This window comes from Dermacentor variabilis, chromosome 9 (genome assembly GCF_050947875.1).
Source record: "Dermacentor variabilis isolate Ectoservices chromosome 9, ASM5094787v1, whole genome shotgun sequence".
NCBI classification, from domain to species: domain Eukaryota; kingdom Metazoa; phylum Arthropoda; class Arachnida; order Ixodida; family Ixodidae; genus Dermacentor; species Dermacentor variabilis.
Genome location: NC_134576.1, coordinates 74029428 through 74045339, shown reverse-complemented (window position 1 = coordinate 74045339; position 15912 = coordinate 74029428). Strand labels below are relative to the sequence as shown.

The following is a 15912-nucleotide window of genomic DNA, read 5'->3' as shown; positions in this document are numbered from 1 at the left end:
AGTCTCGCACAGCGGCCACTTTTATTTCAGAGGGGCGGCGACGACCCTGACCAATCACGTGACCGAGGTAGACAACCTCGGCCTGTGCTAACTGGCACTTAGGAGCCTTGACTGTCAAGCCCGCTTCGCGCAGGCGGGTTAGCACTGCCCGCAAGTGTGTCATATGCTCAGACCAGGATGCGGAGAATATCGCTACGTCGTCTAGATACGGTAAAGCGAATTCTTGCTGTCCCCGCAACACTTTATCCATGAGGCTTGAAAAACAGTATGGCGCGTTCTTCAAACCAAAACTCAACACTTTAGGACGGAATGTTCCCATTGGTGAAATGAACGCCGCATACCTACTAGCCTCTTCTGTAAGTGGAACCTGCCAATAACCCCTGACAAGATCTAGGGTGGAAATAAACTGAGCGCTACTAACTTTCTCAAGGCGCTCCTCGATGTTAGGGATCGGATAAATTTGATCCTTAGTGATGGAATTAAGCCTGCGGTAGTCGACGCAAGGACGAGGTTCCTTGCCCGGTACCTCAACTAAAATCAAAGGGGAGGTATAATCACTCTCACCTGCCTCAATAACACCGAGCTGTAGCATTTTCTTTACCTCAGCCTCCATAATATCGTTCTGGCGGGGTGACACCCGATACGCCTTGGATCGTACTGGCTCTGGGGAGGTAAGTTCTATATCATGAGTAAGTACAGAAGTCCTACCAGGCCTCTCAGAGAACAGACCTTGAAACTCTTGTAATAGCTGGTGTAGTTCGGTTTTCTGCTCGGGCGACAGCGGTGCTTTACTGATAAGGTCACTAATGACTTGACCGGTGTCTTCCCTGTTCGTCACTGAGCCTAGTCCCGGAAGCTCGACCGGAAGCTCTTCAGGAACGTTTACCATCATGCACACCACTGCTTCCCTTTGTCTATAAGGTTTGAGCAGATTACAGTGGTAAACTTGCTGTGCTTTCCGCTTTCCTGGCAGACTTACCACGTAGTTAACGTCCGACAGTTTCTGAACAATTCGTGCTGGGCCCTCCCACTGCACGTCTAGTTTGTTGTTTAGCGATGTGCGCAATATCATGACCTCATCGCCAACCTCAAAACGACGGGCCCTGGCTGTCCGATCATAATAAACCTTGGCCCTCTGCTGGGCCTTTGTCATTGCTTCACCTGACAACTCCTGTGCCCTTCTTAAGCGTTCGAGGAGCTTAAGCACGTACTCCACCACGACTGGGTCGTCGCCCCTACCTTCCCACGATTCTCGAAGCATGCGAAGCGGAGATCGAAGCGAGCGACCGTACACCAGTTCAGCTGGCGAAAACCCCGTAGCCGCATGCGGCGCGGTCCTTAAAGCAAACATCACCCCAGGCAGACACAGCTCCCAGTCAGTTCGATGTTCAAAACACAACGCTCTCAACACGCGCTTCATGACGGAGTGGAGCTTCTCAACGGAATTCGACTGTGGGTGGTACACTGAGCTGTGTAACAGCTTTACCCCACACCTTTCGAGAAAAGTTGTCGTCAAAGCGCTAGTAAACACTGTGCCCTGATCTGATTGGATTTCCGCAGGGAAACCAACTCGCGCAAATATGGACAGTAGTGCATTAACTATCTCAACTGAGCTGAGTTCTTTAAGCGGCACTGCTTCAGGGAACTTTGTCGCTGGGCAGATCACAGTCAAAATGTGTCTGTACCCCGTGGCTGTTACCGGCAGAGGTCCCACAGTATCAATAACGAGCCGTCTAAAAGGCTCCGTAATGATAGGTACCAATTTCAATGGCGCCCTCGATTTGTCCCCTGGTTTGCCCACCCGCTGACAAGTGTCACATGTCCTCACGAAATGGTCTGCGTCCCGAAAACACCCTGGCCAATAGTACTCTTGCAAGAGACGGTCCTTAGTTTTCTTAACTCCTAGGTGTCCGGACCACGAACCCCCGTGTGACAAGCGCAACAGATCCTGACGATAGCATTGAGGCACGACCAGCTGATCGAACTCCACTCCTCTGCGGTCTAGATACTTCCGGTACAGGACTCCACCTCTTTCCACAAAACGCGCAGTTTTCCTGGCGATACCTTCTTTGACATTGCAGCGCACGTTTTCCAGGCTGCCATCCTTTTTTTGCTCGGCTATCAAAGCCGTCCGGCTGACTTTTAGCAACCTATCAAGTCCGTCTGACGTAGGCGCGATGAGCAAATCAGTAGATAGCTATTCTAACTTTCCCGCGTCGGGCGTTTCCTCTCCAGTATCTGGCGCCTTTAACGTTACAGACTCAAGTTTATTCAGTTCGGGCGTGCTCGGAATATCAGCTTGCTGCGCCTCTGACCCTTTTTCGTTGTTTGATAACGTCGGCCCCGCAACTACCGCCTTTGCAGCGAGCTCCCGAACCTTCGATCTGGTTAAGGCCTGAACACTAGCTTCACCAAACAAAAGCCCCTTCTCGCGCAGGAGGTGATCGGACCTGTTTGAAAATAGGTACGGGTACTGGGGTGGCAGCATAGATGACACTGCCGCCTCTGTCTCAAGCGCTCCGAAAGGTCCTTCAATAAGCACCTTTGCTACGGGCAGACACACGCTATGAGCTTCCACGGCTTGCTTGATCCATGCGCACTCGCCCGTGAACATATGGGGTTCTATGTAAGATGGGTGAACTACATCCATCGTAGCTGCGGAATCGCGAAGCACTCGGCACTCTTTCCCGTTCACGAGGAGGTCTCGCATGTAAGGCTCGAGAAGCTTCATGTTCTCGTCAGTGCTGCCTATTGAAAAAAACACAACTTTTGGTGTTGTTTCCGGACACTGCGCCGAAAAGTGACCCGGCTTCTGGCACGTATAACAAACGCCCGCTCGCCTCATCTCGAACCGCTTTCTGCGTTTGGCTGCCGCCGTCTCTTTACGTTTGGTCGGACTGCTTTCACTCGCATCCTCACTACGCGTGTCCCTCTTTAATCTCATGGGCGTGAACTTCGGCCTCTCAAACTTCGAGCCAAATTCACCCTTTTGACCGTCCTTAGCTCCGCGAGCTCGACGCGTCACAAACTCCTCGGCTAGCTCAGCGGCTTTAGCCACCGTACAAACGTCTGGCCTATCCAAGACCCAGTATCGCACGTTCTCCGGTAACCGACTATAAAACTGTTCTAGCCCGAAACACTGCAGAACTTTATCGTGGTCACCAAACGCTTTCTCTTCTTTGAGCCACTCCTGCATGTTCGACATAAGCCTATACGCAAACTCTGTATATGACTCACTTCTGCCTTTCTCATTTTCCCGAAACTTCCGACGGAACGCCTCCGCAGACAGCCGGTACTTTTTTAGCAGACTCGATTTTACTTTGTCGAAATCCTCTGCTTCCTCTCTATCCAAGCGAGCGACTACGTCGGCCGCCTCGCCGGGTAACAAAGTGAGCAAGCGCTGTGGCCACGTTTCCCGAGAGAACCCCTGCTTCTCGCACGTTCGCTCAAAGTTAACCAGGAACAAACCAATGTCCTCTCCAAGCTTAAACGGCCGCATCAGGTCAGTCATTTTGAACAATACGCGTTCTCCTGCACCGTGTGCCTGACTTCCATTACGAGCGCGTTCCATCTCTACCTCAAGACGCTTCATTTCCAAAGCGTGTTGACGGTCACGCTCTTGTTGCTCTCGCTCTTTCTGTTCTTTACGTTCACGCTCTTCTTTTTCTTTCTGTTCTTTAAGTTCGCGCTCTTGTCTTTTTGCAGTCTCCCTCTCTTCAATAGTCTCAAGGCATTCCGACAGCTCGTCATCCTCAGCCTCTAACTCAAGAATAGCCTTTATCAGTTCTGGTTTTCTGAGTTTGTCCGAGACATCCAGACCCAACTCTCTTGCAAGCTCCAACAATTTCGGTTTGCGCAACGACTTCAAATCCATGGCTGCTCTGAATGCTGCTTTCTCTACTGCTTACTATTGTCTTGCCGCAAACTAACCCGGCAGCAACGACAACCACAATTACCAGCTCTGTTTCTGACACTAACAAAAAGCCTGGCAAAGCTCAGAAGAAGAAAGTCCCGCACTCACCAAACCTCGCAGGCAGGAATTCCACGCAGTCGTTCCGCTGCAGGCAACCAGTCGTCACACAGGGCTCGTTGCACTGCTCCCGGATCGTCGTTGAGCTGCTCAGCATACAGTCAACTGCATCTCTTCGCTGCTGGCCTCCGTTGTCGCGATCTCACCGCTGGCAGACAGTTGTTTGAAGTCGGAGGCGATCTCACCGCTGCCAACCAGTTGTTTGAAGTCGTAGGCGATCTCACCGCTGCCAACCAGATGTTTTGATCGCACCGCTGGTACGATCTGTTGGGAACTCGGCGCTGACGCCCGTGGTTGTACCTGGGTCGCAAGCCCCAAGGGTAGCGTTGGCCTGGCGGCCTGGGGTACAACTGGAAGCATCCGAAGGTCCCGGCAAAGCATGAGTCAACTGGTAACAACAAAAAACTTGTTTATTTTAACATCGCAAAGAGTTGGCGGTCAGGTTTGACCGAAGTAGAGAGACGGGAGAGCACTTCACTCAACAGAAGAAATCGGAGCCCTCCTTTTGGCGTCCGGGGGCAGCTGTTTTTATACTCTCGCAGTTGAGGGCAAGAAGGAACCCCTCAAAAGACGAGCACGTGAATGTACAATGGGCTAATGGTGACGCACACTGTCGAAGCGCTGCCGTAGCACCATGTCGAGCACGATCTCGTAGCACCCTGTCGAGCACGATCTCGTAGCACCCTGTTGTAGCGCTGCCGGTCGGGCACAATGACGGTAATGAGAGGATGATCCCTGCTTTGGCATCGCCTGTTTCGGGCACAATGACTGGAATGAGAGGATGATCCCTGCTTTGGCATCGCCTGTTTCGGGCACAATGACTGGAATGCGAGGATGATCCCTGCTTTGGCATCGCCTGTTTCGGGCACAATGACTGGAATGCGAGGGTGATCCTTTGCGGTCGCATCGCCGCAGTCGCGCCTGGAAACACCTGCCGATGAGTGTTGCGGCGACGACGATCGGGCCAAAATGTCTGCCGCCCCGCCGCAGTCGCGCCGGCAAAACCACGTGTCGCAGGCGAAACGCAACAACGGACGTCGCGCGACCGACCGCGACGAGCGACAAAGGATCGACTCGCGGCGATCGATGTTCACACTGGCAAAACGCGACCCGCTCCATTCGGCACACACTGACATGTCTCGCGGTTCATGCCGTTCACGTCTTCTCACATCTTCATCAGCACGTAAAATAAGCGTCACGTATATTCAGACGTCTGACTCCTGCGCAACCGATTGTTTCAGTAGGCTTGCGACTACAGCCGCCGCTACCGACCAATCGAACAGCGAAGCGACTGATCCCAATCAGTCGCTTTTCCATCAAAGCGACCATTTGCAGCCGAGGGGAATGACACCTACGCGCTACTCTGTTTTTGGTCATCAAGTGACCGCGGATTTTTCTGCAACCGACGGTGTCGACTTTGAGGAGCGGCTGAACTGGTATATCTGAACGAGTCGGTACTCAAAGACAGCCGGGACCCGATGCTGATGCTCGCAAACGTGGTTTGTTATTTGCAAGGCGCAGCAGGTGTGTCTTATGAGGTGCACGATGCGAAGCTCTCGACCTCAGCCTTGGACCCTTGCACGCAAATTTGACTTTTTTGGTGAGCCGGACGGTTGTCAGCGCGCCGCGAAGAAAGGACTCGCCACTCGGGCGCAAACGCCCAATGAGTCTTACATAGCCTACGTCCAGGATATCTTAGCCCTTCCGCAGCAAGGTGCCAAATCAGACAAGGTCTCCCACGTGCTAAAAAGAATTGCCAACGACGCTTTTCTGCTGCCTATACTCAAGAACTGCGCTAAGGTCGCTGACGTAACTGCGGAGTGCCATCGGTTCTGGGGAAGCAAAAATGTCGCCGAGTATAGAAGAAAATCGTCCGGCTTTCTCTCGCGACGACCTCACACCGTCAGTTGGTCACAGAGCTCGGCGACTCTGTGGACTACGGCTGTTCCCTAGCTCCTCGTTACAGTATGATCCGCGCAAGGGGTGCACCCGAAAACTCACCCCGAAGAGTGCCGCTGCGCTTCGCCGCGCTGCTCTGGGGCACTACAGCAAACATTACGACGCGGGTGCACATCCTTTGCGTTGCTCGCGTCTAAGGGACACTAATGAGGGCTGCTAACCCTTCGTTTCACAAGAGAATGTAAGGGAAAATGCTAATTTAGGCGCCCGTACTGTTTTAATGCATATATGGAGATGCAGTTTCGTGTTTTCAATACCTTAAAAGTGTCTCGTGCGTTGATAATAAATACTTCACCAGGCGCCACAAAGCCCAAATCAAGAGCGTGCATACACTTACCACAACAGTTGTTTAAGTTGGTAAACAAATTGTAATGTTTATTAGGATAAATCTTTAAATTATGTTACACTTCTCGAATGTCAGAAACGTTAGCCTCATCACGAATGGAGCCGTGGGCTAGTTAGAAGGTGTTCATGATTATCATGGTGCAGGAAGACGGTTAGAAGAACGTCAAAATGCACGGGACCGGTGCTATTTAACATCGAGGCGTTTAATGAAAACGCAGTGAAGATGTATGTATTGTAATAAACAAACAGAAACTGCGGAACCTCGCAAGGTGGACGAAGTATCATGAAAGGGAATCCATACGGGTTTCTCTTCGAACGTAGCACGAACGTAGCACGAACCACCCCAACGTAGCACGAAGCTACGAAGGAAATCCATACGGGTTTCTCTTGGAATCCTGGACCAGGACGAATTCTTCCTCAACTGCGAAGCCTTCTTTCTGACAAACCCATATGGGTTGCATTTGTAGCATCGTGCTACATAAGGGTGGACGACAATTTTTCCCTTTCAAGGAGAAACTCTTGTAACCAGCAAATGAAAAGATTCAATCAAATACTCCGAAATCCTAGCAAAAGTATATTTGCCCTCCATTGCCATTCTTTGATGCCTAGCCCTCTTTCAAAGGATAAATGCAAATACAGTGTTTAAAAAATATAATACTTCGCCACACTAAACTAACTTGGCGTTCACCCGTGATGTAACTTTGATTACGCGGCTGCCCCGCACGTGAAGGGTATGTTTACCCGCGGCTCGCGACCGTGCGGAACTAACCCTCACTGAACCAGCTCGCCGTGAACGCAGAATGGGAGAAAGCGAGAGTTCCTCACCGCCCCTGCTGGCGACCTTTACGTGCTTACTGGGGGCGCGCACGTACGGGCGCCAGACAAAGCGTTCCAAATTGCACGGTCGCCCCCCTGCTGTTTCCGGGGTCCGGGTCAGAAAGCTGCGCGAGAATTTGGGGGGGCTAAGACGCCGCAACAGCCGCGTCATCTTCCGCCAGAAACAAGTGTGGGCACGGGTGGATAATGTTGCGTTTCTTTTCTCGTAAGGGTCACGCGAGTGGCGCAATCATCGCTAGCGATGTCGGTCCTTTGCCGCCTGCGCTGAACTGGAGTGTTGAGCGCGCCAACGTGCTCGGTCTCGCAGATTTCCGGTCCGCGAGGCCGCCGCGTGATTGTGGCGCAGACCGCGCGCGATTACACGGCGCTTATGCTAACGCTGGCGCCGAGCAGGGAAGAGCGGACTTTGCAGCCGAGCGCTGAAGCAAATTAATCGTGCCCTAAAAACGAATGTATAAAAGTCTGCAAGGAAGTCGGTTACAGAGAGATACCAGCAGTTGCTATTGCCTATCGAGCCATCGCAAGTTACTGAACCGTGCTAAGTACTCATCGCTTGAACATTTTTCATTATTGCAACTCTTCCTCCCTACACCGTTCTGCGGGCGCGCGCGCGCGATTCTGAAATCATCATTATCATCATTATGTTCAGCATGTTTATACCTACTGCAAGAGAAAGGCCTTGCCTAGCGATCTTCAACTACTCGTGTCCTGCGCCATCATACTTCCATCTTTCGCTTTCGAATTTCCCGATTTCATCACACTGCGTAGTTCTCTGCGGTCCTCGGCTGCGTCTCTCATCTGCAGGCATCCCTTCTGTCATACTAATACACCACGTACCGGTTACCTGCTCTTTGCGTTAGGTGACTTGCAGTGCCTAGAATTCCAGAATGTCGTGAACCAAACAACTGAGCTGGTTACTGACAAACTGTTAACGGGACAGTAAAGTGAAAAATGATTTCTTCTGCATCAGTAAATCACCGTTCTACAACACCAAAAACACCACTCTTACGACGATAAGACGTATCGTCGTTTGATAAGCCAGAAAAGGCGCAAGAACGAAATACGGGTGGCGACGTCTACTTAAGTTCCCGCACCTGGGGGCTGTGACGTCTTGGATTTTGATGGCATCTTCTAGGGCCTACTAATTATGTATAGCGGTACAGATTGACTACATTGTGTTCTAAAGGAGCCAAATATTAAACAGGGCAAGTTTCGGGAACCTTTATTCAGCCAACGCGGCCCAAATGCGAAAACATACTTTGGAATCCCTGACGTCACGCTGACGTACCGGCGCTGGGGTTTCGGCGCGAAATTCAAATACAGTATTTGAATTTCGCGCCGAAACCCCAGCGCCGGTACGTCAGCGTGGACCTTCACTGGACCTTCATTTTATCATCTAATAATCAAACTATCTTTCTTAAATGACTGCCTGTAGGGTTCTAAAACAATGCTTCATTAGTCTGAACTGTTTTATTGTTTCGCTTTAGTGTCCCTTTAACACTATTTAGTTTGCCATCTGGACACGACGTATGACTTTGCAGTGTTGCCCTACGTGTATGCATACCTACTTCCCGAAAGTGTACCATTCTCTTCTAACCACCGTCTTTTCTTATTTTTTCTTCTTCGCAGTAACCCGAGGGTTTCCTGCGGTAGCATACAAGACGTCGACCTCAACTTTTGGAGGGATAACATCGTGTAGACACGGTCCCGAGCAACGAGAAGACGTTCGTGTGAGAGTAGCGACTACCGCTTGGCGGCGCTGGAGCTGCCATCGCGCACGGAAGCGATGGGCTCCAGCTGGAGAAAGACTGAACGTGATAGTGACGTCACGTGCCGTCATGTGACGGAAGTGTCCCACCAAACGGCATTCAACGCGGGAGCTCTCCGAGAGATCACAGCTGCGAAACTCTGCGGTTTTTCTTTTCCGAGAGTGTCTACCGAGGTGTGTTTGCGCTAATATGTAACAGACACGTCTTTGGAGAGTTTTAGAGAGCGTTAGCTTGCCCGTATGACTTATTACCCTGCACCGAATACCGGGCAGCCGAAGGCGCAGACGTGAGCATTGACGTGAGTTGGCGCCGGATTAGTGGCGGCATCTTGCGGCGTACGTTTTATCCAGAGAGGACACTTAGCTATTACTGTTAGTGGCCTACTGTAATCTGCATAACTGCTACAGTATTGCAAAGCGTCAGTAGCGACCTATTCGTTAATCATTCATTTCCTTTTTCCTTTACAGAGAACACTATGTAACAATAATCACTTAATTAAATAATCAAAAAAAACTTTTCGAACATTGTGCAGTTGGGCAAAGAGTCACAAGACGTCGCTATCAGCGTTGCTAATGCTATCCACATCCCTGATAGTACGGTATTTTGCAAAGGGTGATACGTCTGCGGTCAACTGCTATAGCTCTCTTTAACTAGCAACATTAGAAATAAGCTGGAGCGTGAACGAGGCCTTAAAGGCACGAACAGTGTGATGGCGAGGAAGTGCTGACAACCATTTCTTTTCTTTGGCTTGAAAGAGGGGGGGGGGGAGGGTCGAGTAAAGCGTGCGTGTGTCATATTTAACTCCATTCTACATTTCTCGTACTCCCTGATAATGTTTGTCGACTCTACCGGGGGAGTTTGTTCACGATGCCCATGCCACAAAAAGAGTCAACATACATGAGTCGAGAAAGTACGAGAACTCTCGGAAATGGAGTAAATTAGTAAGAATTTTTACTCCGGTATAACGGAGTTGCTTGCACCCATTTTCCTCATAGATCGAAACAAAAAAAAAGAAAGAAAGATACCGTGCAGCTTTTCCTCGTATTTCACGCGTTTGTCGCAAACCCCTGCCTACCATATCACTGTGCTGCTTATGATGCGTACACAGAAGAGAAGTGCTGTCAGAACGCTACCTCGCAAAAGACGCTTTCTTTTGTCTGTCTGCTGTCGTGCATAGAATGGATGCTTGCGAGTCAACGAAATGGGCACGTGACCATTGAAAAACCGTAGTTTCGCAGCCATGTCTCGCTCGTAGGACTCGGCTGTTCATTTCACACGTAGGCGCCATCATCATGCTTAGATGCGCATCACTAAACGTAATTCAGCACGCCTTTAGGATAGCTTGTATCACGTAACTCACTTCGTCGAAATCACACATAGCGCCATCATTTCACCAAGATTTCCATCATTAGTGAAGCAGAAAAACAAGTATGTATACATCCTAGAAGCTGCTTTACAAGACTACGCGCGGCATTTCTATATAATTTAGACGTCACAATAGCACACTCCTGACTGAATAGGTTCGACGATAAAAACTGAACGTATATCTATAGCAATACATAACGGTGTTGAATCGAAAGATGCAGGTCTTTTGTTCCGTTCTACGATTGTCTCTCCGACAATTTCTCTGCTAAACAGCAACTGTTACCGGATTCAGCTTTTGTTCATTCTTGTCTAATATTGCCGTGTGACACGTGTTATCAAGTACAAATGGAAGAGGAGAAGAGTGTCAAGCAAGAAAAGGAAAATTATGACAGCTCTTGTATCATGATTACTATTGTACCAAGCCATCCGATTGGTGGCTTATCGTTCGTAATGGGCTGCGCCACACACCACGTGTGATCAACCAGTCTTGTATCAAATGATGAATATCGACATAAAGCTTGAAGTAGTGGCGGTATCGGGACGACTGATTTGGAGAATGACGTGTTTACTGCTTAAGAACACATGATGAACACCAAATTATTAAAGCAAGCGCAGTGTTTGGTTTCACTGACCTTTCGTAACACGATGTTTTAAAACATCTGTGCCGCATTCGCAAACTATGGCACAATATTCAACGACCTAAATTTTCACATTTACCGTAGTTCACAGACACATGCCTTCTGCTTATTCTATAGCCCGCAAGATTCAGCTTGAGCAAAGTATAAAAAGGAACGCTTCAATTGGGCTGTGCACATCTAGCAAACAGTCAGCTAGGTATTTAAACCCCATTGAGTGCTGAAGTAGCCCCGTATCGGAAGTGTATACGTAGCCATGTGCATGCGTTGTGCAATGAGTGGTACGCGTAGGCTATCGGCCTCTCGTTCTGTCTTTCTATGTAGGGACAATATTCCCGAGTGGTGCTTAAACTCCAGACAGCAAATAGCGCGTCGCCGGGTGCAGGAACAGCCAATTACAAAGAGATGGCCTGCATACTATGTAACTGGAGACAGTCCTCATTGCAGGGACATCCGACATTTAAGCTATTACATTCCGCTGGCGGGAGTCCAGAAAATGCAGCAAATGTTTTGGAAAAGATTCTCGATTCGTCAATATGCCTGCCAAATGATAGTGCAATGCGGAAGGACTTTATGCATGAAAGTTACCGATTAGTGACACTGCTTATGCTTGCGCATGAATGGACAGTATGCTCTTGAATGTAAAGTATCTCAAGATTGTGCAATTTTCGCTTAGTAACTCTGGCATATTAAAAATGCTTGTTATTATGATGATGATGATGTTAAGTGCCAGTGGTCACGCAGACTCATTCAGCGCGTTTGCTACGCCGTGTCTGCACGCGCACATGCTAGGCTTTCGGCTAGTTACTTCACTCGACACAATTTGCGCGCACAGTCCCCACCAAACACAGCGAGTGGGGCGAAGAATTCCTAATGCCACCTAGAGTTGTTTCGTTCAAGGGATCGTCCGGCGATTAGTTGACAATGTGCTATTGACATACAATTAGGTGGGCCAGCTCACAATATTTTTTTTTGAAATTTCAGCCATATGAGCGGTGCGAGACGTCAGAGGCGTCCAATATATACGTTTCACCCATAGGGCCCTATTCTTCCCTTGCATTTACATTTTTTGCTCGGACTCGCTATGTGAAAACCTTTTTGGTAGTCTCGTACGAGCGCACACGGAACAATGAGCCGCCTACGACGTCACGTTGTGCCATCCGAGCTGTATTATTGCAAGTTTCGCATCCAAGGATAACAAAAAAATTGATAAGACGCTGTTAGTCTGCTATTCTTCAAAATAAAAGAAAATGAATGTAGGTTGTTTTAGAGGTGTACGAGAGCATGATTTCCTTCAGATCTCGAAATCACATGACACCGCCCGATGATTCCCTTGGAGCAACGCGTTTTACCTGTGACAAATGTCGCGACAAATAAAGTCCTCTTGTCTGTCGTATCGTCATATCTGTAAATAAACTTTTGTTCATAGTTCCTGAAACTTCGTCTGTGTGTCAATCATTTTGGCGGCAGCGGTATTCAGTGCAAGCACCCGCACGAGAACGCATCCCTGCAGTATTTTTCCGAAGCAAGAAGATCTTCACCATCCACATCCTGAACAGCCTTACCGATAAGTTTGTCTTACTGTCGCGAAGCTTCCTAAGGGAGTTCAGCCTCAAGGAAGTTATGGTCGTGTCACACGACCATAACGAGTGTTTAAAGGAAGCCATGCACCAGAGGCGCATTGAGCGGTGTTTGGCTTTTGTACAAGCAGAAGAATGTAACTTCTAATTGCACTCGTAGCTATCATGATTAACGCCCCTTCCATAACAATATTATTCAATATATTTGACGCAAAAAACTTGCACCTCGTTAAATAAAAATAAAAGACGCAGGCCTGCGCGGCACAAGCCGCACAGTGGCAGCGTAAGCTGGAGGTACGGCTATACAGGAGACCATCGTAAACTCCAAGACAGCAACTGCAAGTATCGAGTCTACGGAAAGTAGGGTTTTAATTTGCGAAAGAGCTGTCGTGCCTGGTTTTTTTTGGCAGCATGCACTTGACGGTCTTCGCGGCGAAGCTGTCGGGCCGCATTTTCGGCAGCCCTCACTAGGTGATGATATCTGTGAATAAAGTGTCTAAACAGTCTACATGACGCGCCGTCATGTTAGCAGCCATGAGCAATTCATTTTATGGAGGCCTGTTTCAGAGAGTGGTGAAAGTATATAGCAGCAAACTTTTTCACACAAAATGCGCGCCCAACTTTTTCTTTTACGAATTAATAAAGTGGCCATATTTAACTAGGACAACTCACCAGAGTAATAATAATCATGGCGAGAACTTCGCTGGGCAGTGTCTTTGTAACGCGGATAACATGTTGACACCAAATACCAATATTTCTTTTTCATGTAAAATATAATGTATCTCATAGCTAAGTACTAAGGGAATGTTAAGTGTTCAGTCAAGCATCATACTCAACTTCGCGCGTTGAAATTGCAGACATTTTTACGCAACATTTATGGACAGACACGGCGCGTATATGCCTTGCAAAACCGGCAGACCCCTTCAACGGTAAATAGCTTGCGATATACAAGCCGCAAATTTTCTCGACTCACGCCCTTTTAAAGAAGGAACTGTGGTTCAGGCATGGCAGCAGAAAGAAGTCCACATATCTTTCAATAAGTACGGCTCGAGCCACCAATACCCCAAGCATGCACGAAGCAGCGCGCGCGGCAGCTGAGCGAGCCGGAGTGAGCGGCTTCCTGGCGGTGACGTCACTCGTGAGAGGGCTACATTCCAAGCTCTCAACGCTAATACACGTCATTGCGTTCGGTGCTGAACTGTAGCTAGCACTGTCAAGGGTTCTATCGTATAGCGTCTACGCAGAGGGATGTCTTGTTCAAATCCACAGTATTACCGGAACCAAATCAGGCACGCACATAGAGTTTCATATTAGTATACCTAGAGGCAAATCTGGCGCTGCGATCGTTCAACCATCATGGGAATCACGGAGGAAGGAAACTAAGGAGAGGCCCTGACGTCACTCTTTGTGAAGCAAAAGTGAAGCCGGAAGTTGGCGTTGCTCATCGCGATGCTCCGCCTTTTGTGCCACCCTCCTCTCTTGTTTACATCTTTCGCGAAACCACGCCGCGCTGCGCATGGTTTCGCGCACGCTCGCGCAACATCCGGCAGAGCACGGTGCAGGTAACACAGCGCAACAAGACACGGTGACTAACGCAAACCCGCCCACACAGCGCCTTTGCCACGGCACGAAACCTACCAGAGCAACACGTGTGAGCGCTCAAAATCAGAACAACGCCGCCATTGTTGCCCAAAAAACGTGGCCATACAACAAAAAAAAAAAATAAAAAAGCAGCAAAAAAATGAGAACCTACTACGTCATTTCCGCCACACTTTTCTCCTAGCGCGCGGATGGGGTAGGGCCTCTCCTTAGTTTCCTTCCTCCGTGATGGGAATGATGGGAAGTACAGGCTTCGGATTGGCATTCTATTGACTAGCGAACTAGTCTACAAGTATTTTTTGGCAGTTTTGGTTTCGCTCCTAGCGCAATTGCTATAACCTGCAGTGGGACAGTCCAACGCAAAGCTCTCTGCCTTTGTACTGTTGCCCGAAGTGGTGACAGCGCGCTGGGCCAGCGACTGGGACGATGTTTGTGTCGCGGTGTGGCGTCGAAGCCCTGACGAGAAAGCGGCGGCATCGTAAACGTTGAAAGAACATGTTTTGAGCGTTTGGACCTTGGTTTGTTAAGTGAGTTAGGTTGGCACTGTAGCGTTACTTGCTTTATGAAACTTCAGAATAGGAAAAAGAAGGCACTGTTGATACAAGACATATACAGTTGTACTTCTAGTGGCTTGACAATCAAATTTTATTGAATGCTTCATTATGCATTGCTCGTTTATGTGCTCATTGAAATGCGTGTTTTAGGTCTTTGAGAACACAAACTTACTTGTGGTAGGAAAAGTTGCTGCTTCCTGGCTGTAGTTTAGTGTCGCAAAATGGGTACGTGCAAAGCCACGCCGTAACGCTTCGGAAGCGGTACGTCGATATAACATATGATGAAGCATACTCGTAGGAGGCCACTATAGCGTCCTAGCTAACACTGTAGCAGATGTGCTTAAAAGTACTTGAAGACGTTCAGCAATCACGACAGCTGACGCAGTCCTTCGAAAGAGCGAGAGAGTTCGCAAGTGCCTGTCGTCTGCGAGAAAAGTCTCGCGTTTGCAGCGAGCAGGCGTCGTAGCAGATGACACTTGTAGCATTCCGCTCAAGGGCGCAACACTTTCTCACAATAAAACATTTTTATTTCCATAAATACTGGTTGAGTATTTTTATATAAGTGCATGTACGGTTGTTATTGCTGTTGCAAAAATAAATAAATAATTATTCTCTGGGGTTAAATCAGGAACAGAAGCGCACAAGAATGCATACCCTGGTGTGTCGTGGTGTCAAACCATAGTAAACCATGCTTCCATCTCAAAGTCATACAAAGTTTATGTAGCGTGTTGTACATTATGTAACATACTGCAGAAATAAAATTGGATTTTACGCGATAATATTTGAGTAAAGCTTCGTTTACTGCGCCGCAACCAAACGCCGCTATCTAAAGATCGAAGTCAATCCGAAGCCTGTACTTCCCATCATTCCCATGTAGGTTGAGGCAACGCTCATGAGAACCCCCGTAGACACTAGCGCCACATTTCCCTCTAGGTATATATTTAGAAACTCTGTGGGCACGCGCAAGCCTTGATGTTGTCGCTCATAACCACTGCAGTCACTCTGGCAATTTTTGTAGTCTTCCGAGAAATATTTCGTCATTGTACGATTCACGAGAAAGTCAGAACAATCTTTGCACACCACTTCGGTAGCAGCGGGAGCGTTTTAGCTCAATGTCTCCCATGGAAAGCCCTTAAAAGTACAAACGCGATGTTGCATGTCATATTGCACAAGAACGCGCCTTTTGAGAGTTGAGAAAAAATACGCATCCATATCTATGCCGCATCGTCGACGCCGACC

General features: G+C 48.7%; 2 protein-coding genes across 2 annotated transcripts in view; one reads left to right on the top strand and one right to left on the bottom strand.

Annotated features, from left to right (window-relative positions):
- The window catches only part of LOC142592804 (uncharacterized), a 144761-nt gene extending 132383 nt beyond the window's left edge, over nt 1–12378 (top strand). Inside the window, exon 9 of the mRNA XM_075704482.1 lies at nt 8801–12378. Within this exon, the coding sequence (XP_075560597.1) occupies nt 8801–8870 (70 nt within the window). The 3' untranslated portion in view covers nt 8871–12378. The remainder of the gene's footprint in view (nt 1–8800) is intronic.
- LOC142558408 (major facilitator superfamily domain-containing protein 4A-like) overlaps nt 1–15912 on the bottom strand; it is a 397460-nt gene that overhangs the window by 303028 nt on the left and 78520 nt on the right. The gene's annotated exons all lie outside the window — the stretch shown is intronic.